This window comes from Myiozetetes cayanensis, unplaced genomic scaffold (assembly GCF_022539395.1).
Source record: "Myiozetetes cayanensis isolate MyiCay16 unplaced genomic scaffold, myiCay2020 scf33, whole genome shotgun sequence".
NCBI classification, from domain to species: Eukaryota; Metazoa; Chordata; class Aves; order Passeriformes; family Tyrannidae; genus Myiozetetes; species Myiozetetes cayanensis.
In genome coordinates, this window is record NW_026087555.1 from 785087 (window position 1) to 810097 (window position 25011).

The following is a 25011-nucleotide window of genomic DNA, read 5'->3' on the forward strand; positions in this document are numbered from 1 at the left end:
AGCATCTCAGTGCTGCACGAAAGAACCACTAGAAGGCGCTAAATGCCTTCAGTGAGAAACCTGTCATTTGATTTTGTTGAAGATGTTCCGTAGCAGACTCAAAACAAAGTCTTTAACTGTAGTAAATAAACTCTGATTCTCAGGAGATGACATACCCGGGACAGAAGCACTAACTGTAATCTCCTTTTCACTGCTGATGCAGGTTTCTGGCTGTGGTGCCGTCTCTGACCGACAGCTCGGAGTCGGTGTCTGGGCAGAGGCCAAACACCAGCGTAGAGCAAGGGTAGGTGACTCTGTTCCTCACAAGCTCTAGAACTCATCAGTTTCCAGTAAATGACAATTGCATTAATGTCAGGATTATCTGGGGAATTCTACAACCTCCATTTATAATTGGGCATCATCAAAATAAGTAACTAGTGATGATGTGTTCCAGTTACTTTTAAGCGTACTAATGTCATTGGCAGCATTGGTGTATCCTCTTACTAATTAATATAGACTATCAGGCTTAATGTTGTCAGTATACAGATACATTCTGAAAGGAATTGGAGTCCTGAAGCCATTAGATTTGTCCAAGTTGTTAAAAATATTTTCCTCATCAGACACCACAGGCACTGAATTGCACAGCTGTATTACACAAGTTATTGCATGCATAATTTCTACATATTCTACATAATTTCTACAGTATGTGTTTGGATGTAAAAAAGAGTACTGCTAAAGACCCATTTTTTTATATAATTGTTTCAATTTACAAGTTTTATTCTTGAAACTTTGGATTGTCTTGTGAAGATGTAACCCAGATCTTACTGCTAAGTCAGAAAATGCACGTTCTTCTTCCCATTAGGTCTGGCTTGCTTAGCACTTTAGTGGGAGAAAAATCTGTTACTCAAAGATGGGAAGTAAGTATGAAAATTTTAGGGGTTATTTTGTATTAAATTCTACATTTTGTAGTGATATGTAATCAGTACACATAAGCTTCATCCTCTTACTCAATCAGCTGGAATATACTACTATAGAAAGTGTATCTCAGCATTTTAGTTTGTAGTATTTCATTGCATCATCTTCAAATACGAAACGATTGTGCCATTGAAAATGCAGCCAGGGTGGGGTGCGGCCGTGGTCAAAGTAAGGTGAGCATTGTAATATTGAAATAAGTTTCATATGTTTGGGGGAGAACACTGACAGTCTGGCATTGTAGACATTTGGTTGTTGCAAAGTGAAAACTTTACAGTGCTGTTATCTGTCTTCCTTAAGAGAGGAGAAATCAGTAACTTCCAGTACCTGATGCACTTAAACACTCTGGCCGGCAGATCCTATAATGATCTCATGCAGTACCCTGTCTTTCCCTGGATCCTCGCAGACTACGACTCAGAGGTAAATAAAGTATCTTGCCAGCCTTGCTAGTAATCTTTTATAAGTTGGTGGTTTTGCAGATATTACAGTTGGCTCATGCCCAGGTAAAACCAAGGTTTACCTTTATCAATATTTCTTTAATTCAGTTTATTTTGTTCCTCCAGCTTACCAGTGGTAGGGTAGGAGAGATTCCTGGCTATTTCATGTGTGCAGGTCCTTGCCTGTGCTGATTTTGCAGATGTTACGGTACATAGGTGAGGGCTTGGGATTTGTAGAGAGGCACTTGCCTCTCTAGGTTGCATTAGTTCCTGTAAGTCTTTGCATTAGCTTTCTACTGAATACCCTGAAGTCTGCTAAGCCCAGCAGAGAAAGCATCTTTCTCCAGAAGGCTGTGGTGGAGGCTACAATGAAATCTGGCCACACAGTGAAGAATTTGCTTCTGAAAAAGATGAAACATCCTATTAATGCTTTTGTGGGCAGGCATTGCCATCAGACAGACCATAACATAAAATATTGTTAGGGTGCTTGTGGAGTATTCAAGAACAGAATTAGGGGGAATTGGGGACAGGATGAGGGGAGCAGGACAAAAATTATCCATAGCCCAGATGTGATTTAAAATAAAACACACTGACTCTCTTGGATCAGACTGAAGGACTGTTTTAAGCATATCCGACATTGCATGTGCTGTGTGTGTCAAAAGCAAAGGTAACAGGCTCAGGAGGTATGTGGCGTTAAATTTAGTAATCAACAGTGTTGAAAGGGTTTGGTTTGGTTTGATAAAATTGTTATCTGTTTTATTTTTAAAGGAACTGGATCTTACAAATCCCAAAACATTCAGAAACCTGGCGAAGCCCATGGGAGCTCAAACAGAAGACAGGTTAGCCCAGTACAAGAAGCGATACAAAGACTGGGAGGATCCCAATGGTAAGTACTGACCCATCCTTCAGGAAGAGCAAAGGGACATGTGCCTATCATGTCATGGGAGAGACTTGAGGATTTTTACATTATGGGCAAAGAGGTCTGGATATGGATGTGCAGAACTCTACTATGTTTTTTAGTGACTGCCCAACAACACTGAATTAGAGCAAAGGGGTGTTGGTTTTCTTGCTGTTTGTTTTAAATACAAATGGCAGGTTTTGTTTATATGTAAAAACAAAGACAAAACAGATGCACATTTAGAGGAGTTTAAAATTGTCTGAAGACTGTAATGGGCAGGCACATGAAGCACAACCAGCTCTGTCTGCTAATACAATTTGAGTGCTGCTTCATGAACATAAGTACTACAAAGAATGAGAATACTTCTGCATTAGCAGTATTGTACCTTTTTCATTTCTAGTCTTAATGCATGTGTTTTGGCTAAAGAAACAGCAGTTTGTTCTCTAGAAAAACTCAGAATGAGATGCAGTTAAGCTACATATTCATGATTTTAGAGCTTCCTTATGTATTGAAAAAAACCTTTTTTTTGGCAAGGAAACTCTTATGTGTTTTTATCGAAGACAGAGGCCTGTTTAACTACTGCAGTGCTGTTCTATATCAAACACAACAGTAGGTGGCAGAGACATTCATTTCTAGAAATGTTTCAATATTTTCCAAGTGTGTTTATAATGACTTTTCACCAGGAAATTAAGAAAGTGAAAGCTGTACAAAATATGTAGGCAACAATTCTGATATGTATTTCTGCCTAAGGCTTTAATTCCACAGTAACCAATAAGTCTAAAAGTAAAATGAAAATTACAGGTGGGTTTTTTTAAAAGTTTCTTCAGCAGAAATCTCCACAGCTGCACTGCAACACTTCAGTTAGTTAAAATTAAAAATGACTAACCATTCAGTATTGCTTTGCAGAGGCCCACTGAATTAGGGCTACTGGAGTGCGGCCAAAACTCAAGGGATGGCCTTGACAAAATATAAAGCTTTCAGATTTCTGAGAATGAAAATTACAGATTCCAATTTTATGTGTGTCCACAGTTCACAGAGTAATTAAAATACAGTAATGTTTTTTTTTTTCCAGTTAGTACTGGATCTGTCACCTGACTGCTTTATTTGTTCTATATTTCTGATGTTTAATCTGTAGGGGAAACCCCAGCTTATCACTATGGGACCCACTATTCATCAGCCATGATAGTGGCTTCCTACCTGGTCCGGATGGAGCCTTTTACTCAGATTTTCTTACGGTTACAGGTAAAAATGACATCACTTCATATTTCTTGCCTGATGCGTATTTCAGACGTAACTGAAAAATATGATCAGCCAGCTTTGTTTTCATCAAATATCATGGAAGAAATACATTTTGGCAGAGTTTTTACTGCCTGGCAGTTTTCTGATGTCTTTTAAAAAGATGTCATGAAATACACTTTTTTTTTTCCTTGTAGTTTGAACATTTTTCTAAATGTATGCAGAACAAAATATCACCAGACAAAAAACAAAGCAAGTTTCATTGTGAAAAATTCTTTGCTAGCCGTGCTTTATTTTAATGTTGCTGAAAGAATCATATGCCAGTTGTTTAGTTCTGTGCTGCAGGTGTTGAAAGATTTTTATTTTAAACCAGTATGTTTATCCAAAGAAACACTTTAATACTGAGTGTTAAAATAAACAAAAGCTTGCAGATCCTGGAATTGTTTGCCAGTTTGATGGGTAATGCAATTTGTAATATTACATATCACTTATTTTCCTAGACAGAAGCCATCAGGCAAAAATGATTTGTGTTTCTCTGGAAGAGACTGAAGTCAGACTAGATACCTCTTTTCCTAAAGTTCTGTCTATCTGTATCTCAGTGCTCTGTGTTTACTATTATTTGTGTACCAAAAGGTAATAGAGCTGATCAAATCCGCTGTGTTAGAGGAAGAAACATGCAACGTTCTCGTGTCTTTATTAGGCAGAGGATGCTCTGATTTGCCTTCTTGGTAACACCTGTTGTGCTGGGAGGTAACTCTGATGTTGGTGTGCCTCTGTTTCTGTCCCTCAGGGTGGTCACTTTGACCTGGCTGACCGAATGTTCCACAGCGTGCGGGAGGCCTGGTACTCAGCGTCGAAGCACAACATGGCAGACGTGAAGGAGCTCATCCCAGAGTTCTTCTACCTCCCTGAGTTCCTGCTGAATTCCAACAATTTTGACCTGGGTAGGCTATAAGAGCTGGATAGCATCTCTGTGGGTGGGAGAACAGTGCCAGACAGTCCAACATGAGATAAAAGTGTCTCGTGATACAGGTGGAACTGAAACAAGTGGCTTGCACATTCTTACACGAAAGGAAAATCAGGAGTACTTACGATATTTCCTGATATTGTATGTTTACTCAGTATTGTATATGAAAGTCTGAATGATTCAACTCATCATTTCACTGGCAAGAGTGTAGCAGGAGTTGTTCTTTCCACTGTGATACCTCAGATTTATTTTTTCAGATTTATCACTTAAGATATTTTCTCAAGCAGTGAGTGTTCATTTTAAGCAGTTCATACAAAGTTTGAGAATTGCTGAACAAGTCTCTGAAATACCCAGAAAGGATTTTTGTTTTAAGTGGTGTGTTTTAGTCGATTTGGGGGGGCAGGAGGGGGGATGTTTCCCATTCAAAATACACAGATAATCATATTTTAGTTGGAGTTTTTCTGCTTTGCATTTTTCTTCATGTAATTTGCTACTCCATGATGGCGTTCACCATCTTTGTGTGCTTATTTTTTAAGCTTTGCAAAATCTATTTGACAGTCTTTGCTTTTAGAACTTTATTTTAAAGTATTCCTAATGGTTTTGTTGAAATGTCACAACTTTTGTGACAGTGATATTCAACAGGAGTCAAATTTCACACCTGTTGTCTGTAGGACATGCATGTTACTTAGGGTTTTTTGTCACTCTTAAGAGTGGCATTAAGCTCTTACATTCTGAGCTCTGTGCTGTGAATCTACCAAGTGGCAGAATAAGAATATAACAGAAGTCTTACCAAATGCATTTTTGGTGATCACAACATGACACTACTTAATGTTCAGAGTGGGAATGGGTCTGCCCAGGACAGGATGAGTGTGTTGTGCCCAGGGGAATCACTTATATCCTTGGACATGGAGCTTGGGGGGATACTAGTTAGCTCTTCACTGTTAGGAAATAACTATTTAGCCTGTACTCCTGTAATGTGTAGCCATTCTCATGGATAAACAATAATTCCACTACATGGTACAGAATGTTAGTATTGTGATGTTTTCCCCCAAGGCCTCTCAGTACAGTTTGCTGTTACACTGTCTCATAGTGGGCTTTTTCTTCAAAACACACTCATTTGACATGTAATTCCTATATACATGCTAAACAGATGCCTAAGTACAAGTTATTGCCCTCTCTTAAGTTGGGGCCAGCACATTTATTCCAGTTTTCCTCACAGAATGAGAACAATGGAGTAAAAGAGAGATAAGAAAATGAAACTTGCTGTGCTGATTCCTCTGGGTGCAAAATGGGCGGCTGCTATGGTAGCAGTTCCCAGTAGCAGGGTTGGCTGCTCAGGTGTGAGCTAAACTGGCGCAACAAGGTTCTGGCTGTGCAGTGATCACAGAGGGCTGTTTTACTGGCTGGTGTTTGCATTAGCTTTAATGCATGGCAGTGGGTGTTTCCCATGACAGGAAGAGATAAGCAGAAATGTAGCATAAATAGAAAAATAGACAAAATAATCATGTTCCAAAAGCACTTAACAGAGAAACATAAAGGTTTTGAGTTCAGACTGTACATTCCAGCGTTGTGAAGACTGAGGATGTGTAACCTAATCAAGACCACTGGCTAAAAGAGTAATGTTAGTTTTGAAGACCATATGCTGAATCACTTCTTCAGAAAACTTAGCATGGAATATTTGAATTCTTCCTTCTGCAAGCAATCTTGCATGAACAACCAAGGCAGAATTTTTCATATTTTATTACTTGGCATTTAAAAACAACATAGTATTTTAAAGAAAAGACTGAAATAGCTTCCTTGGTGAAGGAAAGGTGTTAGAATTTGAATTTTTTTAAAAATTCATAATATTTTTTCACCTCTGCTGTTGCAGTGTGTTTCAGTGCTTCTCTCCAAACGTTTTTCTTATTTTTGTTTTTTTACTAGGTTGCAAACAAAATGGCACTAAACTTGGTGATGTAATACTCCCTCCATGGGCAAAAGGAGATCCTCGTGAATTTATCAGAGTTCATCGGGAGGTAATTTTCACTTTAGTAGTGACAATAGAAAACCTCAGCTGGGACTTTCCAATACCTATAAATCTAAGCTCAGTTTGTGTGGTCGCAGTTAGCAGCCAGTTTGTGAGTTCAGAGTTGATGGCTGATTGTTGTCAAGGTCTATAGACCCAACGTTTCCTCCCCTTCCTTTTTGGCCAGGGAGTACATTGAGGCAAGACTTGCTTCAGTGAAAAGCTGTATCAGAACACAACAAAAACGTGTCCGAATATGTTCTGCATTTTTCTTTGTGGCAGGGGTAGTAAGCTCAACCAATGACCAGTCTGTCTAGTTTTAATGCGTGCCCTTTGAATTTCAGGCTCTGGAATGTGACTTTGTGAGCGCACACCTGCATGAGTGGATTGACTTGATCTTTGGCTATAAACAGCAAGGTCCTGCTGCAGTAGAAGCTGTAAATGTCTTTCACCATCTCTTCTATGAGGGGCAAGTGGACATATATAACATCAATGACCCATTAAAAGAGACAGCTACGATAGGATTCATTAATAACTTTGGACAGATACCAAAGCAGGTATACCCTTTTTATAATTTTATTTTGCAGTTAACACTTAAATTGAAACGTATCAATATGGAGCAAGAAGGTGTTTTAGGGGTAAAACTTGTTCTTCCAGTGATATGAAATCATTTACATTTCTGTCATACATGATGCAATGATTAACTTTGGGCTTTCCCTGTGAGATTAGAAATGTCTTTTTTTCCCCTTTACATCCTTAAAATAAAAGGGAAAATGAATTATGGCTCAACTCTAAAAATCAGTATCAAAAAAAAAAAAAAGTATGTTCTTGCTGCAAAGTCAGAGTGGAGGAGTGAAAGTGTAATTTCAAAGTAAAGCCTAGTATTTAGGTATTTTAGGTTATCCTGTAATAAAATAATTTCTATATTAACTATGCTTCCCTTTTTTACACCAGTCTCTTGCCATCCTGCAGGGATTGGCCACATCTTTTATTTGAAGAATATGCTGCAAATAAAAATTAAGACTTTAAATTAGGAAGATAGGACTCTTCTAGGACCACTGTAGTTGAGATAGACACATTTTAAAGCTTTAGTGTTTTTGTCCTCTTTAAGAGATTAAATTAATAAATGTAATATTAAGTTTAAAGTTTTACTTCATGAGGGTTTAGGTTTGGAGAGATTGAGTGTTTTTTGGGTTTTGTGGGGTTTTTGTTTGGGGGGTTTTTTGGTGGGTTTTTTTTTTTTTTTGCATTTTTGTTTGGTGTTTTTGTTTGGTTTTTGTTTGTGGGTTTTGTTTGGTTTTTTAATTGGGTATTTCTTTAAAGTCTTTGTACTATCCAGTGAAATTTTCAAATGTCATTGATGAATTTTTTCAATCCTAGATCTGGTGGAAACCACAGGTACCTTCAGCAATTCGCTGGGAACCCAACCCAGTGTTGGAAACTTTAGACTCGGCTCTCAGCACTTAATGTTTCAGGGCAGCCACGGGATATTTCCTGTGGCAACCCACTGACAGCTGTGTGTCTTTCACAGCTTGGAAGGAAGGCTAAGAACTGTTCATCTGTCCTCTGTGGCTTTTCTCCCCTTCCTTGCTCTCTCTCAGTAATCTAATTATGTAGTGGCTGCAGGGTTTTCTCCTCTTACATAATAACCAATCAGTGGGTTGTGATGATAATCAGACATGGCCCAGCTAAAGCCAGATGAACAGACAGGGGTGGGGCAGGGCCGTGGAAGAGCATTGCAGCTGAGTCCAAAGGTCTGCCTGAATCCTCCGATGCCTGTTAGATATAAATGTGGCGAGATCTCCCAGCAACTGCATGAGGAAATAAACTGCAGGAAACTCAGAACTTCCTTAAGTCATTATTGGTGGTGAGTGCTCTTAGAGCACATTTTTATGTCATGGTTGAGTTTTTCTGTTACCCTGTGACTTTCCATGGAGGATCCAGGGCAGGCTGTCTCAGTGACGCGTCTGCTCTGCCCTTTTTCACTTCTTTGCTGCATGGAGATGTAACATGGGGACCACATCTTCTTTATCTCATCCCTTACACTAGTAATACTCTTTGTAGTTTGGTTTTCCATTTTAAAAGGCTGTGATGCAAAACACTGCAGAGCTGATGCTGTGTGTGGGAGAGAGCTCTCACAGACTCTGCAATGGGCCCAAGGTGCCACAGCCTGAGGGGGCAGAGCAAAATGAATAAGCAAGAGGAACAGTCACTGAAAGGAGGAGTTGGGTTTTTTTGTTGCTGGAATTGGAGAGTTTTGAGAACAGTTGTTGTGAAACACTGTAGGATGGACCTTCTCTCTCAGTCTTCCCATAGCCCAGCCAGATGGGAGGCATGCTGTCATTCAGGGAGAGAGGTGGCATGTAGGCCATGTTATTTGTACCCAGGGGGTTGGTGCAAGCCGTAGAAACATGTCTACACAGTCATAGTTCAGTGACCTCAGGCTTATGCATGTTCCCTCTGCTTTGGAAAGGCAAAACAGGTAGCACATTTCGAGGGGCTCAAAGGAAAACAAGTTTCAGCACTGGAATTTCAGTTCTCCTTTCAATGCTGTAGTAGCCTCTCTGTAAAAGAGCTGTTGAAATCTTGCAAAATACCACTCAGTGTTTGTATTTGCCAGTTACATATTGTAATACATAGTATTTACCACCTAAGATGTTTGTTATTAATTTATCATAAACCTTAGTGTGTGTCACTGATGATCACGGCTCATTGGAAGCAGTGATTGCCTTGTTTAACACTGGAATGGTCACGGAAGTGATAAAATGGAAATTCAGTCCCTTATAATGAAAAGCTATGCAGAAGATAATCAGGGACTAAGATGCCTTTCTTGTGTATGATTGTCATACGGGGTCCCATTCCATGCCCACCCATTCTGTTACTCTGCTCTTTGGTGGCCTTACCACCTCCAAAAAAGTGAGCTGCTCTTTGTGGGGCACAATTTGTCTCAACGCCAAAACTTAACTTTCAGTTTACCATGGGTTAGAATTTCTTACCGTGTTATGCATCAGCTTTGGGGTTTTTGCTTGCTTTACTTCAGTTGCTTTTGCAACTGGAGGTATCTTTAAAAAAAATGTTGCTCCTTGTAGGATTTTGTATTGTTTGTTGAAAATGGTCACCAGAAGTTATTGGTGAATACTGAGAGCATTAAGTATCATTTGCTGACCTGCAGAATTTTTTTGTTGGTAAATTAGACTCGTTTATGATCTTTTTCAGCTTGTGCCCATGTAAGCCTGTAATTTTTGATGATAATTAGTTTCTTGATGAATTTCAGCTCTTCAAAAAACCACACCCACCAAAGCGTGTTAGAAGCCGACTGAATGGAGAGGCTGTGGGCACCTCTGTGCCTCCTGGTTCCACAGGTGACAAGATTTTCTTCCACCATTTGGACAACCTGCGTCCATCTCTTGCTCCAGTGAAAGGTAAACTTTAAAGCTGCAGTAATTGTTCCTGTTTTATCACCCAAGCATTCAGAGTTTCAGCAAGATAGTCCTTTTCCATCTTTTGGTTAGTTCTGATAATTGTACTGCCTGTTGGTTTGTGAGAAGGACAAATTTAAAATACCCTAGTGATGTAAGATTATGTTCTTGGCTGCCTTACAGTGTACTTGGGAAACACCAAATCTCTACCAGTTTAATATAACTTAGTTTAAATAGAGGGATAAAATGGGGCCCAAGCACCTCTTTATAGAGTTTTAGTGTAACAAACAGCATTCAGGGTATTTTGCTTCTGGGCCTGCAATAGCCTCAATTTTTGTGATTTTCATGGCAAAAGGATTCTTTGTTGCAGTGCCAAGAAACACTGAGAAGTATTGGCAGGAAAGGATGGTGTTGGTAGCTGCACAGAAACAAAAGAAGGTGGCTTTTGACTTCATTTTTGACATTATACTGAGCAAAAGTTAATTGTCTGTGAGGCAGGTAAACGCTGTACAGTGATTTCTTTCCTAGCTGAGTAAGTGACTGTGCCTGCCTGCTGTAAAGAGAGAGGACATACTATCACACAGGCCATAGTAGGCCTTAAGTGTAGACTCTTAAATCAGGAAATTAGAAAGGACTAATCTATATTTACAAGGCTTGGGAAAAAAAAAAAAGGACACTACAGAGTGTAGTTGGGAAAGCAGCTTGTGGGAATGCTTGTCCAAGATGTTGGAATCAATACCAAAAACTTGTTTTTATTTGTGCCAAAAATGTCGCAATCACTTTTAATGACCACAGGCATCTTGTCTGAGGAACACCTTGTGCAGCCTCATAGGTAGGATCAGAGCTGTCTGTGACCCTCAGGGTATTCTTGCCGCTGCTGATGGTGCTTAGCTCTGCATTTGTTAGGAATGGAGCAAAAGCTGCCATCACTGCAGCTGAAACAAAGATTTGTATAAACAGCCACTGCAGAGGCCTTGCTTTTGCAGAGCAGCGGGTATTTAATGGGATCAGATGGTATTTATCTCTCCCAGCAATAAAACATAACCCCATCTTCTTTTTTAGAGCTCAAGGAACCAGTGGGACAGATTGTGTGCACTGATAAAGGCATTCTGGCAGTAGAACAGAATAAGGTTCTCATCCCACCGACGTGGAATAAAACCTTTGCTTGGGGCTATGCAGACCTCAGCTGCAGACTGGGTACCTATGAGTCAGACAAGGTTGGTAATCTATAATCTGTTTCAGTGCTGAATGTACCAAAGCAATTAGTACTCAGTAGTGAAAAAAATTAAACAACATGAATGAAATAAATTTGGTTTTTTGCTCCCTACCTGGTTTTCTTCATACGAGTGCTGGCAGAAAAACATACGCCAACTAATAATAATTTTTTTGCCAGATCTGCAAAACGTGAATGAGTTAAATCTGTGCAATTAAAGCTCATCTCATATTATCTCAGGAGGGGTCTTATGGCAGAGGCTGGAATTGCTTCTGTTTGAGGAAAAACTGCATAAGTGGTAGCAGTGATATCTTAGTGACTTAATGAATGGAAAGCGGCAGGATTTTATTTTGTATCCTACCAAATGCTAGTCCTGCAAGTAATTCTTCTTTGTTTTCTTTATTTTTAGGCAGTGATTGTTTATGAATGTTTGTCAGAATGGGGTCAGATACTGTGTGCCATTTGCCCCAACCCCAAACTTGTTATCACTGGAGGAACAAGCACAGCCGTGTGTGTGTGGGAAATGGGTGTCTCCAAAGAAAAAGCTAAAGCTCTCACACTGAAACAGGTAAAATATAGTAAAAATTACTTTTATTTAAATTAATGTTACAAGATCAAAGTAATTATTTCTCCCTCAGTAACCTTTGAAGCCATGAGTCCAGCAGATCTGTGGAGAAGGGAATAGTACTAATCTACATCGAAAGTGGGCAAAATGCATCTTTAAAATTGCATCATATTTAAGGGTAGTGGAACACCAGGAGCTTTTGGTAGTGGTGTTAACAAAATTATACAGGTGTGTTTTGTGCAAATGATCTGCTTTATTGTAGTGTTATATGTAACCTCTAAAAACTGTGTCAGGAAGGACAGTGAAGGGAGGCTGCCTTGAAGGTTAATTTTCCTCTTTTTAAATTTTTTTTAATTACTTTTTCTTTAAAAATATATATGTTTAAATTACATTTCTGTGCAAAACTTTTGTCTTTCTGGCAGTAATGTTTGTGAAGCAGAGTATACTTCTTTAGTATCACCTTAAGTTTTTTCTTGCTTTATTAATTTAGAACAGCAACTTTTAATGTAAAGAAGCAGCCATGCTTAGTTGCAGCTAAGTATAGAGTAAGTTTTGTGTGTTTACTAAGAAAAAACAAACACAAAATCACAAAAAGCACCCACCAAAAAAACCAAAAAAACCAACTCCAACTAAACCAAAATGTTCTAGCAGCTGTGTGTAAATTATTATAGGTAGTTAGGACTTTTTTTTAGAGAAAAGCTTTCACTTAAGAAATTTAGAGAATTATTTAATAACTTCCCTTGCTCTCTATCCAACAACTGTACAAAGCTGTGTTTCCAAAGCATTTTGCTTCAGAGCAGTGCAAGATAAAACACTGTATCTTAAACTTCAGGGCAGCACATTGAAGGCCATTTATTGTACCTTAGCCAGTGATTTGTGACTGAGTAAGCTGCAGTTAAGCCTAAAATGTAGAAGTAGGGCCTCATATGAGTAGATGCTTGTGTTTTACTCCTTCTTCCAATTGACTTTGCCTTTTTGCAACTCTTTCTTGTCTCTTTTATCTTCTTTTAAACATCAACAGAAGTTTATAAAGGACATTACATTCTGTGTTTTCAGAATGTAATTTCAGGTGCAACCTGGAACACATTCTGACCCTATAAACAGCCCATTGCTGCAGAATTGGGTTTTTTTCAGTGGAAGGATCTATGCCATTAGACTCTTGAAATGTTGTTTTGACAAAGTAATTTTTAAATGCAAAAAAATTATTAATCTATCATTTTCAATTATGAAAATAGTTATCAACTGAATGTTTGTAACGCAGCTGCATCTTCTGGTAGAATATTCATGTTATGTTATCTGAATCTTCCAGATAAGAGGCTTTAATGTGCAATTCTTGTGCTCTCTCCTGATTTCAGCTGGTTCTTCCTGACTTGTGTTTTGCAGGCATTACTGGGTCATACTGACACTGTCACGTGCTTAACTGCATCACTGGCTTATCACATAATTGTGAGTGGATCACGGGATCGCACCTGCATCATCTGGGATTTGAATAAACTCTCCTTTCTAACGCAGCTTCGAGGTCACAGGGCTCCAGTTTCAGCTCTCTGTATAAATGAATTAACGGTAAGAACCAAATGCCACTCACTCAATGCCATTCCCTGTGGGAACAGTAGCAAGAGTCGGAAATCATTAAACCGAAGGAAAACAAACTGGGCTCTTCTGTTAGTTTGGCAAAACTCATATAAATCACCTGAAAACCTAATTAGCTGGTTTAGGGAATAATTTGTGTCTTCTGTCCAGAGTCACACATGGATTCATTCTATGCAGTGTAGCTTGAGCTCGGGAGAGGTTATTAACAGTGCTGGAAGCAGTACAGCTAGTGTGGCATTCAGAGTGGGTTGTCAGACCTGCCACAGGAGCTAAGAAAGGGTTTTGATATGTGACCTTGGCTGAGTTCTCTTGAGCTTAATTTAAAGGAAGCAGAAGATACCTTGGGTGAAGCTGCAGTGTGAGTTGTAGTGGAAATGGACATATCCTAAAAGCTTGTGGTGGTGGTCCTATGAGTTACAGGTCATCATTTATCCAGCTTCCATGCATGGTCAGCAGGGCTGGATGGGCCCTGTTGCAACTGGAGCAGATGTAGTGGTTGAAATCAAGACAAAATGGGGCTGTAATGCACAGAGGGGGTAGCAAGAGGCACAGTTTATTATCAGTTAGTGGTGTGGTTGTAGTGTTGACAGTGCTTTAGACTGCAGCTCCTGTTTCCTCTTTGCACTAGTTTGGACTGTTCCCAGTAAGGAAGCAAATGAAATTTAAGGTGGTACCTGTCTGTGAAAAAGAGAAGCGTCAACATGAGCAGCGTCTTTGGAAACTGAGAACGGAAAATACTGAAAATGTGCTGTTGGATTGTTACGTTGTGAATAGTGGAGGAATTGGTCAACTCATTGTACCCTGTAAATACAACAAATAGGTTGCTAGTAAATCTAGTTTTATAGGTACAATTTAAAAAAAAATGCATATAATCCCAAAAGTTCCTTCAGGTGGCCAAACTCAACTTGACTAAAAACTTCTTGAAAAGTGCCAGCCTGAACTTGGCTGAACTTGGCTTATGATTGAACCTGGCTTACATTTTTGCTGAAGAACACCTGCGACTTATACTGTAATACGGAGGTGTTAATTTGTCTTTACAGGGAGATATTGTATCCTGTGCTGGCACTTACATCCACGTGTGGAGCATTAATGGCAGCCCAACTGCAAGTGTCAACACTTTCACTGGCCGAAGCCAGCAAATTATGTGCTGCTTTGTGTCAGAGATGAATGAGTGGGATACCCAGAATGTCATAGTAACGGGGCATTCGGACGGAGTTGTCCGGGTAAGTACCAGGAATCGCCACTTGGAAAATTAATTTTACACCTTAGTAGTAACAGTATTTAGAGAAGCCATGTCTGTCCAACACAGTGTCCTGGCCAGTAATAAAAGCAGTCCTGCTGTACTTGGGTGTTTCACCTGAGCAGTTCTTTCTCCCCTTTGATGCACCCATTGGGATGTGGTAACTAGGGAATTGTCAGTAGCATACGTCTTCCTTCCTGCTCTGTTTTGATCACTTTTTGGTCACCAGCTTTCGTGCCTGGAGGTTGCATTTTTTGTTCACCATTTTTGTTTTACACACCTTGAGACATTTCAATTTGTTGCCTAGAAAGAAAAGAGAAATGAGTCTAACTCAATTTTCAGTACTTTTGTGTGCAGCCCTGGGCCTGCCTTAAACAGAGTCTGCTGGTGAGATGGCTCTGTGGACTGGGTTCAGGCATCCTTTTACAGTATCTAATCCCCAAAATCAGGGGGATGTGACCTGCCTCGCATGCTACCAGTGCAAATACACAGTTCTACTAACCTGTTTTAACTCTCTAAGTAGCTCAGAAGAAAGACAAGAGCTCAGTAAGTGCCACTTTGCCTATCCCTTGTCCCTTCAGTTCTGGCGGATGGAGTTCTTGCAAGTACCAGAAACACCAGCTCCGGAGCCTGTAGAGATGCTGGAAATGCCAGAGGATTGTCAGGAAGCACAAATAGGTATGTTTTGTATTTGCCTTTTATCTGATCTTCACTATATATAGGTGAAATCCTGTGGTTACACAGTGCAGGATGGATGATGGAGATTTTATCTTAAAGACAGTAGGCATCCAGTGGGCACAGTACGTAGAGTATCTGAGTTTTGTTCAGCACCTTGCCCAAGGTAGTTTCACGTTGCTGTGAGTAAGAAAAAGTGTTGCCTGTCATAGCTTTTTTTCCTGAAGATGGAACTTTTCTCTGTGTGGTTGTTTCTGCTATCAGTGAACCCAATAGATGCTACCATTGTCCAGAAGCTACTTATTCTTTTAGTCTGAAATGGAATTGTAGCATAACAACAGAGTTAAAAAAATCTACTGATGGAACAGCATGCTGTTTAGGCAAGCAATGATATTATTTTCCCCTGTTGGAAGATTTTGGTCTGTTCTTGCTGATTGTTTTGTTTAGCCATCTCATTTTCCTCCTGCTATCTTCATATTAAAGATATGGTCTGGATTTGGATCTGGATCTCATGATACTCCTTAGTAATCATTATATAAAAGCAACTTTCTTTTGCTGTATCACTGGGAGTATAAATGTCTTTGGTAATTGCTTTTTTGGATTAGCAAATCTGCATCATATTTTTCAGTCAGAAAGTTTCAGTCTAGCTGAGTGTGCTTACTTGTGCAAGTTTTGCTGAAAGGTTTTGCCAACTTGAGCATTTTTGAAGGTTTCACTCCTTGTGTCTGTCATAGCCTATCTCAGATGGACTGTTGCAGGAAATATCTTCAGCTAAGGAGTGTTGATTTCTGACAGACCAGTGCAAAAGAGATGAATAGTGGGATTCCTGGCAGGAGCTGAATCTCTGCAAAGGCTTTGAGATACCTGCATGCCATTTCCCACTCTCCATGCAGTGGTGGTACCTGTTGGGCTGTGGGCAGTGCAGTGTCTGAGCAGGGCATAAGCTGAGGCCATGTGCAGCCTTACTATCAACATCTCTCTTGTTGTGTGAATCCAGGGCAGGAAGCCCACGAAGAAGACAGCAGTGACTCCGAGGCAGATGATCCATGCATAGGCCAGGACACAAAACTGCAGGAGTGCCAGAGTCAACCAAGCAGCACCAGCCACAGGCCCAGGTCATCATCCAACAGAGCAGCAGCAGCGTGGTCAGCAGACAGCGGCTCTGATGACTCCAGGCGTTGGTCAGACCAGCTCAGCTTGGATGAGAAAGATGGTTTTATCTTTGTGAATTATTCTGAGGGACAAGCAAAAATACATCCCCATGCTCAGGTTAACCACCCACACCCCAGCTATGCTGAAGCACGGCACTACAGCAAGCTTAAACCAGGTAAAAGAAATTGGGCACACTCCTTGGTTTTTATTCCCCATTTAGTGTAATGTTATACAGTGTGGAAGACCCCTTAGGTTGGTTTGAGTCAGCTGTGCACCTTGTGCCCCCTCCAGCTTTCTGCATGCCTCCAAACCCCTCACAGGGGGTGGGCTACCAAGTGGGGAGAAAGAGAAAACCTTGACACACTGCAAGAACTACTGAACAACAGGCAAAGAACTGGAATGTAATCAAAACTGTTGCAGTCACCCAAAACGCAGCATCATGTGACCTTTTATGAAGAAAATTAATGACAGTTGGAAATCTAAGTCTTTACTTGAAAAATGCAATAAAATGGTTAAAATAAATTAAATAAATAAAAAAAGAGAGACTCTCCCAGTCCTGTCAGGCTTTGGCACAGGGCTTCAAGATGTCCCCATTCTCTGCAGCTCCCAAGTGGAGCCAGAGAAATTGGAGGCTTTGTGCATTGTTGTGTATCCTCTCCACACACACATGCATTGGAGAGCAGTTGAAAACTGTTTTCCCTGAGTGAAACTTGAGCCATAAAGAGTGATCTCTGGGGGGGGACATCTTTTCTTTCTGCAGAGTCACATGTACAAGTATAACGGGGGAGGAGGGAACAAAAATGAGAACCAGCAAGTTTGCTTTATCCCTTCCTCCTTCCCACTCATTTCTAGGATACAGATGGGAGCGCCAGTTGGTGTTTAGAAGCAAACTAACTATGCACACGGCATTCGATCGCAAAGACAACGCACACCCAGCAGAAATCACTGCACTCGGCATCTCCAAGTGAGTAACTCGCAAGCGATTGCTTGAAACGTTCTTGTGTGTTGTCAGCAGGAAGTGTCAGAATCACAGAATATTCTGAGTTGCAAGTGACCCACAAGGATCATCGAGTCCAGCTCTTAGGTGAATAACCCACACAGGGATCAGTGGTACCAACCAACCATTGCTCTTTGCACAATGCTGTTTTGGGGCAGCCTTCTTCAAGAACACAGATTGAAACACTGAAATAAGTAGACTTATTCAACTGCATTATGTTGCATAGAGTGTTGTAGCTCCATTTCTCAGTCAGACCAGGACAACTGGTATGTTAGTTATTGTGCAGTAGTTTAACATGATACAGACTCTGACATGTAAAATCGACCATCAGTGCCTGTGTGTTACTGTGCCGGAGTTGTTGCAGGAGTGCTTTTGCTTTTTTCTTGCAGGGATCACAGCAGGATTCTTATTGGGGATGGCCGGGGCAGGGTGTTCAGCTGGTCCGTAAGCGATCAGCCGGGTCGATCCGCAGCTGACCACTGGGTGAAGGACGAGGGGGGAGACAGCTGCTCGGGCTGCACCGTCAGGTTCTCACTCACTGAGAGGCGGCACCATTGCAGGAACTGTGGACAGCTCTTCTGCCAGAAGTAAGCCAGCCAGCAGTCTCCTTTGGGCTCTTTTCCATGCAGAATTGTAGGCTGGGTAAAGCTGCTGCACGCCACAGAACTCTGGTGAAAGATTGAGGTTTCCTTTACCGACTTAATCTGTTGTGCAGGACTGTAGGGTGCTGATTTAGGAGCCCCTGGAAGACATATGAAGTGTCTGTATGTGAGCTCCTCTTATCCACGAACTGAAGTGGAGGGCTCCTTTCTGGCCCACTGGGTCAGGGATGGTATTTCTAGTTTCATCTCTGTAGCTCTGCTTTGAGTTTAAATTGGTGACAACAGCTGTGTTTAAGCTGCCACTCAGTCACTGCACTGATTCTGTGGCGATCATAGGAGTTAAATTCTGCTTCTGCCACCTTGCGTTGCATTTTCATGTCAAGATAATGTTGGACAGTTTTCTGATGTCATGATCCACAGCTGGATAGCAAACACGTAGAAATGGAGGGGATTTGTGTTCAGCAATGCTTTGCCTTTTCTCTACAGGTGCAGCAGGTTCCAGTCTGAAATCAAACGGCTGAAGATTTCCTCACCGGTCAGAGTGTGCCAGAACTGCTTCTACAACCTGCAGCACGAGCGGGGTTCAGAGGAGGGGCCCAGAAATTGACAGGGTCCTGACAAACGGAGACCTCACCCAGCCCCGCTGTCACTCCAAGGACTAGTGAGAGTACTGTGCGGTGATGGGAAGGGATTAGAATATTGTCTGTTTACACTTACGTTTATACTGCATTTTAAGCACTAAAAGTAAAAAGGGATCATTGAATTGGTTTGTGTTGACAGAAGGTAAACGAGGCTGACAGCAAAATGAAGTGAAGAGCAAGGCCCAGGAAGACACGATTAGTAACCGCAAATCCAACAGAACTGTCAACCCCTAAACCTATGTGACGTGGCTATGGAGAAAATCCTCACTTATCCTAAACACCCCTTCTTGTCTTGTTTTTGTAGAGCTAGTCATCTTAACCGGGGGGGGAGGGGGAGGGGAAGGCTTTTTAGAAGATAGTTGTAAATCTGCCTTCTTCGCAAGCAACTGTGTATATTGTAAATAGGTATAACGGCCTTTTTATCTAAATATGAACTTAACTGCCTGTTACATGGGACTTCAGATTAACCACTGTACTTTGTGTGGCATCTTTATCTCATCTACCAATTTAAATACGAATGTTTAAAAAAAAACAAACAAAAAACAAAACAAACAAATGAGAAAACTCGAAGGCATTATGTGTATTTCTGTTACAAATCCAGTCTGTGCATGTTTGTTCTTTCAGTTGCCCACAGTATCTTAATTTAAGTGAGGCTATTCATAGAATTACATGGATTTTTTCAAAAAAGAAAAACAAAAAAACATTTTTGAGAATAGGAACTTGGAGTATTTTATTCTAGCTGTAAGATAACCAGGAACTAAATTGTACACTTGTGTTGCATTTTATACCAAACTATTTACCACCTCAGTGTTGTTCATATTTAATAAGGCCTCTTTTATACATATGTCAGAGCTACAGTTTTATTAATTACTTACTGTTCGTTAGCAGCTGATTCATGCAGTGCAAGAACCAGCTTTTACCTTCTTTAGTCAATAGCAATTGGCTTGCAGATAGGTACAGAATGAATTCCTTGTGCATAAAATTTAACCGCTGTTGTCCTGTAGCTTGTTTGCAAAAAAAACAAACCAACCTTTTGGAACAATAGGCATTGCTCTAAAACAGGGTGATATTTAGTCATGTCAGAAATGCTTCTCGGAGCTCTCTTTGTCTTTCAGCACATGGCATCAACCTGAGGACAGCAGTAGATTTCCATTATGGTTTTTTATGTTCCAATATGAATTTAATTGCAGTATTTTTTTACTACTATGTCATTTATTTTGCACTACATGTGGGATGAAGTAGAGACACTGATATCTGCTGGGATTGGAACACGTGCATTGGATATAGGCCCATGGACGTGGACTTAATTTCTGCATGAGGTCTTGCCGGTGGGTTTTTGGTTGGGTGAGGGTGGAGAGGGAGGGCATCGGGCAGGCTGGTGTTTGGTTTGGTTTTGGTTTTTAACATATGTGTATATATTTTGTAAATGGGTGACAGACTGATCTAGATCTAGATATATTCACGATGGATTCTTTTAAATAGCAGTAAGGATATGGCCCAGACCAACAGAAGACAGGTGGCCTCGTGTTGGCTCTGTTAGCACTTCAGTGAGTGCCGTCACTCACAACTTCACTTGGAATGAGTTGGGCAGAGTCTGGCCCTGGGGTGGCAAATAATGAAAACCATCGCTGTTACCAGAATCGCACCATCTGAAATGCCAGGCCCCTCTGTGCTGGCGTGAGCTCCTTCCAAGAAGGTCCTTGGCACTGTGGGGGCACACCTGTCTTCTCTTGATTTGAACTTTTAGCAGTGAATAATTTGTTAATTCTGACCACTTACTATTTACCCTGGTATCACATGTTTATGCACTGAAGGTTAAATATGTATTTTGATACTTGTTTGTTTATTATGTATGTGCTGGTCTGTAAAATGAGATATATTCCTGTTTTGGTATGTATACTAGGTCCCCAAATGAACAGAAAGGCTTCTCTAGAGCCCTTGCACACTGTTGAGTAAATGCAGGTTTGTTGAGCTTAGCTGACCCAAATTTTGGATCCAAAGAGTGATGGTCAAGTAGCCACACTGTGTGGCTACCCTACAGATTTGACCCTAAAAACAGGAAAAGGTCCTTGGTAAGCATGTGCAGAGCACTGGAATTTCTGTGTTCAGCTGTTCTCTCTTAACGTTGCCTTCACCCTTCCCAAAATGATGCAAAACCAGCATAGTTCAGAAGACAGGCTAGTGGCCTTAATGTTTTCCGTTTGAGCAAAAGGCTGTTTCAACAACTCCTAAATGCCTTTGAGTCCACAGAGCTTCTCCTCCCTTTGCCTCCAGATTTCAAATCAAGCCCAAATTTAAGGAAGTCTTCTTTTCTGTGGGCTGGAACTTGTACAGCCACACCATTAAACCCTAATAAAAACAAGGTAACACTAAAAGCAAGCAGTTGGCATGCAGTGCTAATGCAGGCTCAGGGGGACAGCGGGCCATCGGGGCACAGGTGGTCAACTGCGTCCAGCACGGGTGGTGTTGTACACCTTTGATGTTTGGCAGCGTACTAAAAAAAAAACAAAAACCAATATTATTCTTTACGATTTCCATGGTGTAGAGGTTAGTCCCAATTTACATTTTGCAAACAAACCAGCACAGCCCTCTGACCTGATTCTTCAGTTGCGCTGTTCCCAAAAAAAAAACCACGTTCTTTCTTGCTGGAGGTGGAGGGAAAAAACACACCTGCTCGTATTTCCTCTGGCAGCTGGTGCTGTGGGCAACTGTTGTGTTCACGTGGGAGTGGGGGATTTTTCCATTTCATTCGAGCTTCTAAGGCAAAGACTTGCTTTGTTTTCCATGTAAAAATCTGTTGAGCGAAAATATACTCATGTACACTAACATTGGTAGACTGTATTCTCTGCAAGTACCTCACATGTCTTCTCCTGCCTTGTTCTTTGTAGTAAACTTATCCATGTACTCTTAACATTCGTATGTAGTGTGCAACTGTAATGTCATGCTTTTGAGAGGGGGTTGGCTGCCTCCAGCCAACATTCACCAGTTCAATAGCAAAACACTTTAGATAAGTTATTTTGCACTTTCTTATGTATAAAATTGGTAGAAACTTATATTTGCTTTGTATCATTTAAAGACTCCTTTTGTTTCAGTAAATGAACTGTGTATAAAATACTTATGCAGTTAAAACTGTTTTTAGAAAGTATTTTTAATTTCAGCAAGTTTGGTTACTTGTTGCATGACTATTAACACAGCTGACTTTTTGTGTCAGTGCAATGTATATTTTTTTTTGTCCTGTTATTAACTTGTAAGCCCTAGTTAAATGGCCATTTATTTGTACAGCATCGGGAGTAAATTGAAGATAACTGGCTAAGACTGGAGTGTGGAATTTTGTACTATATTGCAGAATCCAATATCTGTTTTTTGGTGGTTACGTAAAAGGCCTGACGATTTACTATCTAGTGTGCAATCTGTGATATCTGAATGTTCATTGTATATTTGTCTCCAATGCAAAAAGGTAGAGTAACACAATTACAACAATACATGATTAAATGCAATAGTTCAGGTACTGAAGTATTTTTTTTTTCATTTCAAATAAATACCTGCTATTTACCACCAAAAAGCTGTTTTGCATTTGTTGGAAAGATGCAACATTTGCAGCTGAATAAACATTTTTAACGCGGGTGTGGTAACTAATGAGTAACATGTTTCTGTATCATCACAAGGAGTAAATTTCTATTGCTTGTTGCAGTTTTGGTTTCTGAATGCGGGTACGGCCATCCATAATGATGCAGCATGAAATAATATGTCTTAGTTTATTCTTTTTTGCTTTTGTCACTATAGAGTATGAACTAAGAATTTGAAGATGTGTAGAAGAACAGGCTGTGCCAATATAGAGAAAGCAGACAGAATAACTGTATGAGTCATGCTGGGATAAGGACAGTGGAAAAAAGGTGGTTGTGTCAAAATCCAGTTTAAATTACCTTCCTCAAGGAGAGTATATGACTTCTAGAGCAGAACTTGACCTTGTCTGGTGAGGAATAGCCTAATATCCCCAAATGTTGAATTATTTTACTGATTCTTCTATCCATTTTTATACCCTTTTCTAAGCTGGTAATGCTAAAGAATGTGAGGTTTCTTGTTGGCAGTTAATTATGTGCCAGCACTGGTGGCCACCAGTTCATCTCCAACTAAAAACTGGGCTTTGACGCGTGTGGGCCTGCCATGTTCCTTGGCTGATGGGCACCAGAACATTCTTGGAATTTGACAGCAAGTGATTTCTTTAGATGTAAAAGAAAAGGAACATCTACCCATGTGTACTACTGTCTGTGTGTACTGTGTTTCACATCAACTCCTCCTGTGAACTCTTGGGGTTTTTTAGTTACACTTCAGTGTGCTCTTGAGCAGTAGTTATAGAAGCCGTTTTCATGGCCCTTCCTAAGCCACATCTTGGTTATATAGAATTGGTAATATCCCCTTTTCATAGGTTCAAGGCATCCCCACATTTTAAATCTTTTCATACACTGAAAAAAAAATACTTTCTCTCTAACAGTTATGAGGGAGTCCCTGTGATTCTCAGCGTGGCTGCAGGCACCGACAGCTGCAGCCCAGCACTCTGCTGTCATGGAGCAGGTCATGGATGAACCTCACCGAAGCAGTCTGAGCCAGGTAACCATGCTGACTGTGGGTTGTGGGGTCTGGCATCACCTCCCACTCTTTCTGGGGAGAGATACCCTACCACAAGTAGCTCCGGGCTGGGCTGTGCAGCCAAATCATTGAGTATAAGGAGTATTTCAACCTATTTTCCCTGGGAAAAAATTAATTGGCCACCTTCTTTGGCCTGTGCCATGTTAAGGCACTTAACATGGGCTTAACTTGGTGCAACCTTTTGAATGGCACAGAGAACTTGCCGACAGTGTCCCATCCTGCCTGGAGAGTGCCAGCAGTGCCTCATCTCCACAGCTTGTCATCTGATGGAGGGCCCGGCTCCGCTGTTGGAAGGTGATCCAGCCTCATGAGGTGATTTTGCAGCCCTTGCCCTCTGCACCTCTCTACTCTGCCAACCTGTGGCGTGCTTGAAGCCTCCCTTCCACAGGCCTTTCAAGAGAGCCTGCCTTGGCAAAACAACAACAAAAAAATTGCCCTTTTTGTTTCCCAAACAGGTTTTGAAGCCATAGGCTGAGGGTCGTGGCCAAAGCATGACCAGCACTGGCATCCCCCAGGCATGGAGGAGAGTGGAGGTGCTGGGAACAAGCACAGGGCAGGGCCCACAGTCCTGATGGACCTTTTGACTGGGGAACTGCAGTCCCACCCATGCCCCATGGAGCACAGGCTTCAGTGTCAGCATTAAGATAGTGCTGCTTGGAGTCCCTGTTGCAAATCGGGTTGTTGGGAGAGTTAATTTGGCTCCCTTCTGTCCAAACAAAAGGAAAGCCATAGCCTTTTGGGAGCTTCCTGCACTAAACCTGGGTCCAGGAGAAGGCAGAAAAGGTGCCCTGGGAATTTGTGGCAGCTCTAATGTTGGTGTTAGAACTGTAAAATCCAACAGGCGACAGCTGGGCCAGCAGCCAGTTTTGGGGTGAAACAACGCAGTGGGTGAGTGACGGGCAGCTCATGGTGAGTGCACCAGCCTTTAACTCTGGCTCTACCGCAGCTCCTGGCAGGCAGAAGCACCGCCCATGACCAGGCCTTCAATTTAGCAGGTAAAACCCAATTTGTGGCCAATTTGCTGTGACCAAATTGATTTTCGTGACAGTTGCAATAACTGGCAATTCAAAAAGGCGGAGCTGCTTTCCAAGCTCAAGTGTTCTGTGCTGTAGAAAATGCATTCAAGACATATCTGTCTCCATGTCAGGACATGCCACACCATGCAGAGAGGATGGGGTATGCAAGAACAGAAGCAGGATGATGTGCTGGGAGCCAAATCCTGCCCCATTCCTGAGGGAATTGAGTGACACTGCAGAGAGTATGTATCTGGCCCCCAAAAAAGGGCAATAAATGGGACCAGAACTTAACCATGGCCACAGATAAACCTAAATACAGTCATACCTACTCAAGAGTGCACCACAGCCCCCAGCCAAGGGCCTCTGTGCTGTTGGGCAGGCCAGCAGGAGATGTGGTGAGGTTTTTTTTGAAGTGGCAACATGTAGGGAAAGCTGTGAAGTCATGGAGGGGAATAACCCAAAAAAAAAAAAGTAATGCCCACGTTAAATAAGTAAAGGGTAAAAAACCCAGGCTGCTGAGAGCCAGTGATAGCCCAAATCCAGCTGGGCCTTTGGCTGATTCACCTGCACCTCCTCCCGGGAGGAGGAGCAGCTCCCTCCCCATTCCCGGCAGCCTGTGCTGCCTGCTCTGCTCTGCTGTGCTGGGCAGAGCTGTCTGAGAGCAGAGACAACCTCTGGGCAAGGGTAAGTTTCCACTGTAAACACTGAGGTGTGGGGGGTGTGTAGCAAGGCTCTTGCCCAACAGCAGTGACGAAAGCGC

General features: G+C 41.4%; 1 protein-coding gene across 11 annotated transcripts in view; it reads left to right on the forward strand.

Annotated features, from left to right (window-relative positions):
• The window catches only part of WDFY3 (WD repeat and FYVE domain containing 3), a 167039-nt gene extending 144819 nt beyond the window's left edge, over nt 1–22220 (forward strand). For all 11 annotated transcript variants that reach the window (XM_050327291.1, XM_050327290.1, XM_050327292.1 and 8 more), the window contains 18 exons: nt 203–283; nt 842–896; nt 1252–1371; nt 2157–2274; nt 3422–3528; nt 4313–4466; nt 6413–6504; nt 6839–7051; nt 9769–9916; nt 10976–11130; nt 11536–11694; nt 13075–13254; nt 14322–14504; nt 15103–15199; nt 16194–16523; nt 17201–17312; nt 17735–17932; nt 18434–22220. In XM_050327291.1, the coding sequence (XP_050183248.1) occupies nt 203–283; nt 842–896; nt 1252–1371; nt 2157–2274; nt 3422–3528; nt 4313–4466; nt 6413–6504; nt 6839–7051; nt 9769–9916; nt 10976–11130; nt 11536–11694; nt 13075–13254; nt 14322–14504; nt 15103–15199; nt 16194–16523; nt 17201–17312; nt 17735–17932; nt 18434–18554 (2623 nt within the window). In that variant the 3' untranslated portion in view covers nt 18555–22220. The remainder of the gene's footprint in view (nt 1–202; nt 284–841; nt 897–1251; nt 1372–2156; nt 2275–3421; nt 3529–4312; nt 4467–6412; nt 6505–6838; nt 7052–9768; nt 9917–10975; nt 11131–11535; nt 11695–13074; nt 13255–14321; nt 14505–15102; nt 15200–16193; nt 16524–17200; nt 17313–17734; nt 17933–18433) is intronic.
• Nucleotides 22221–25011: the final 2791 nt, after the last annotated feature.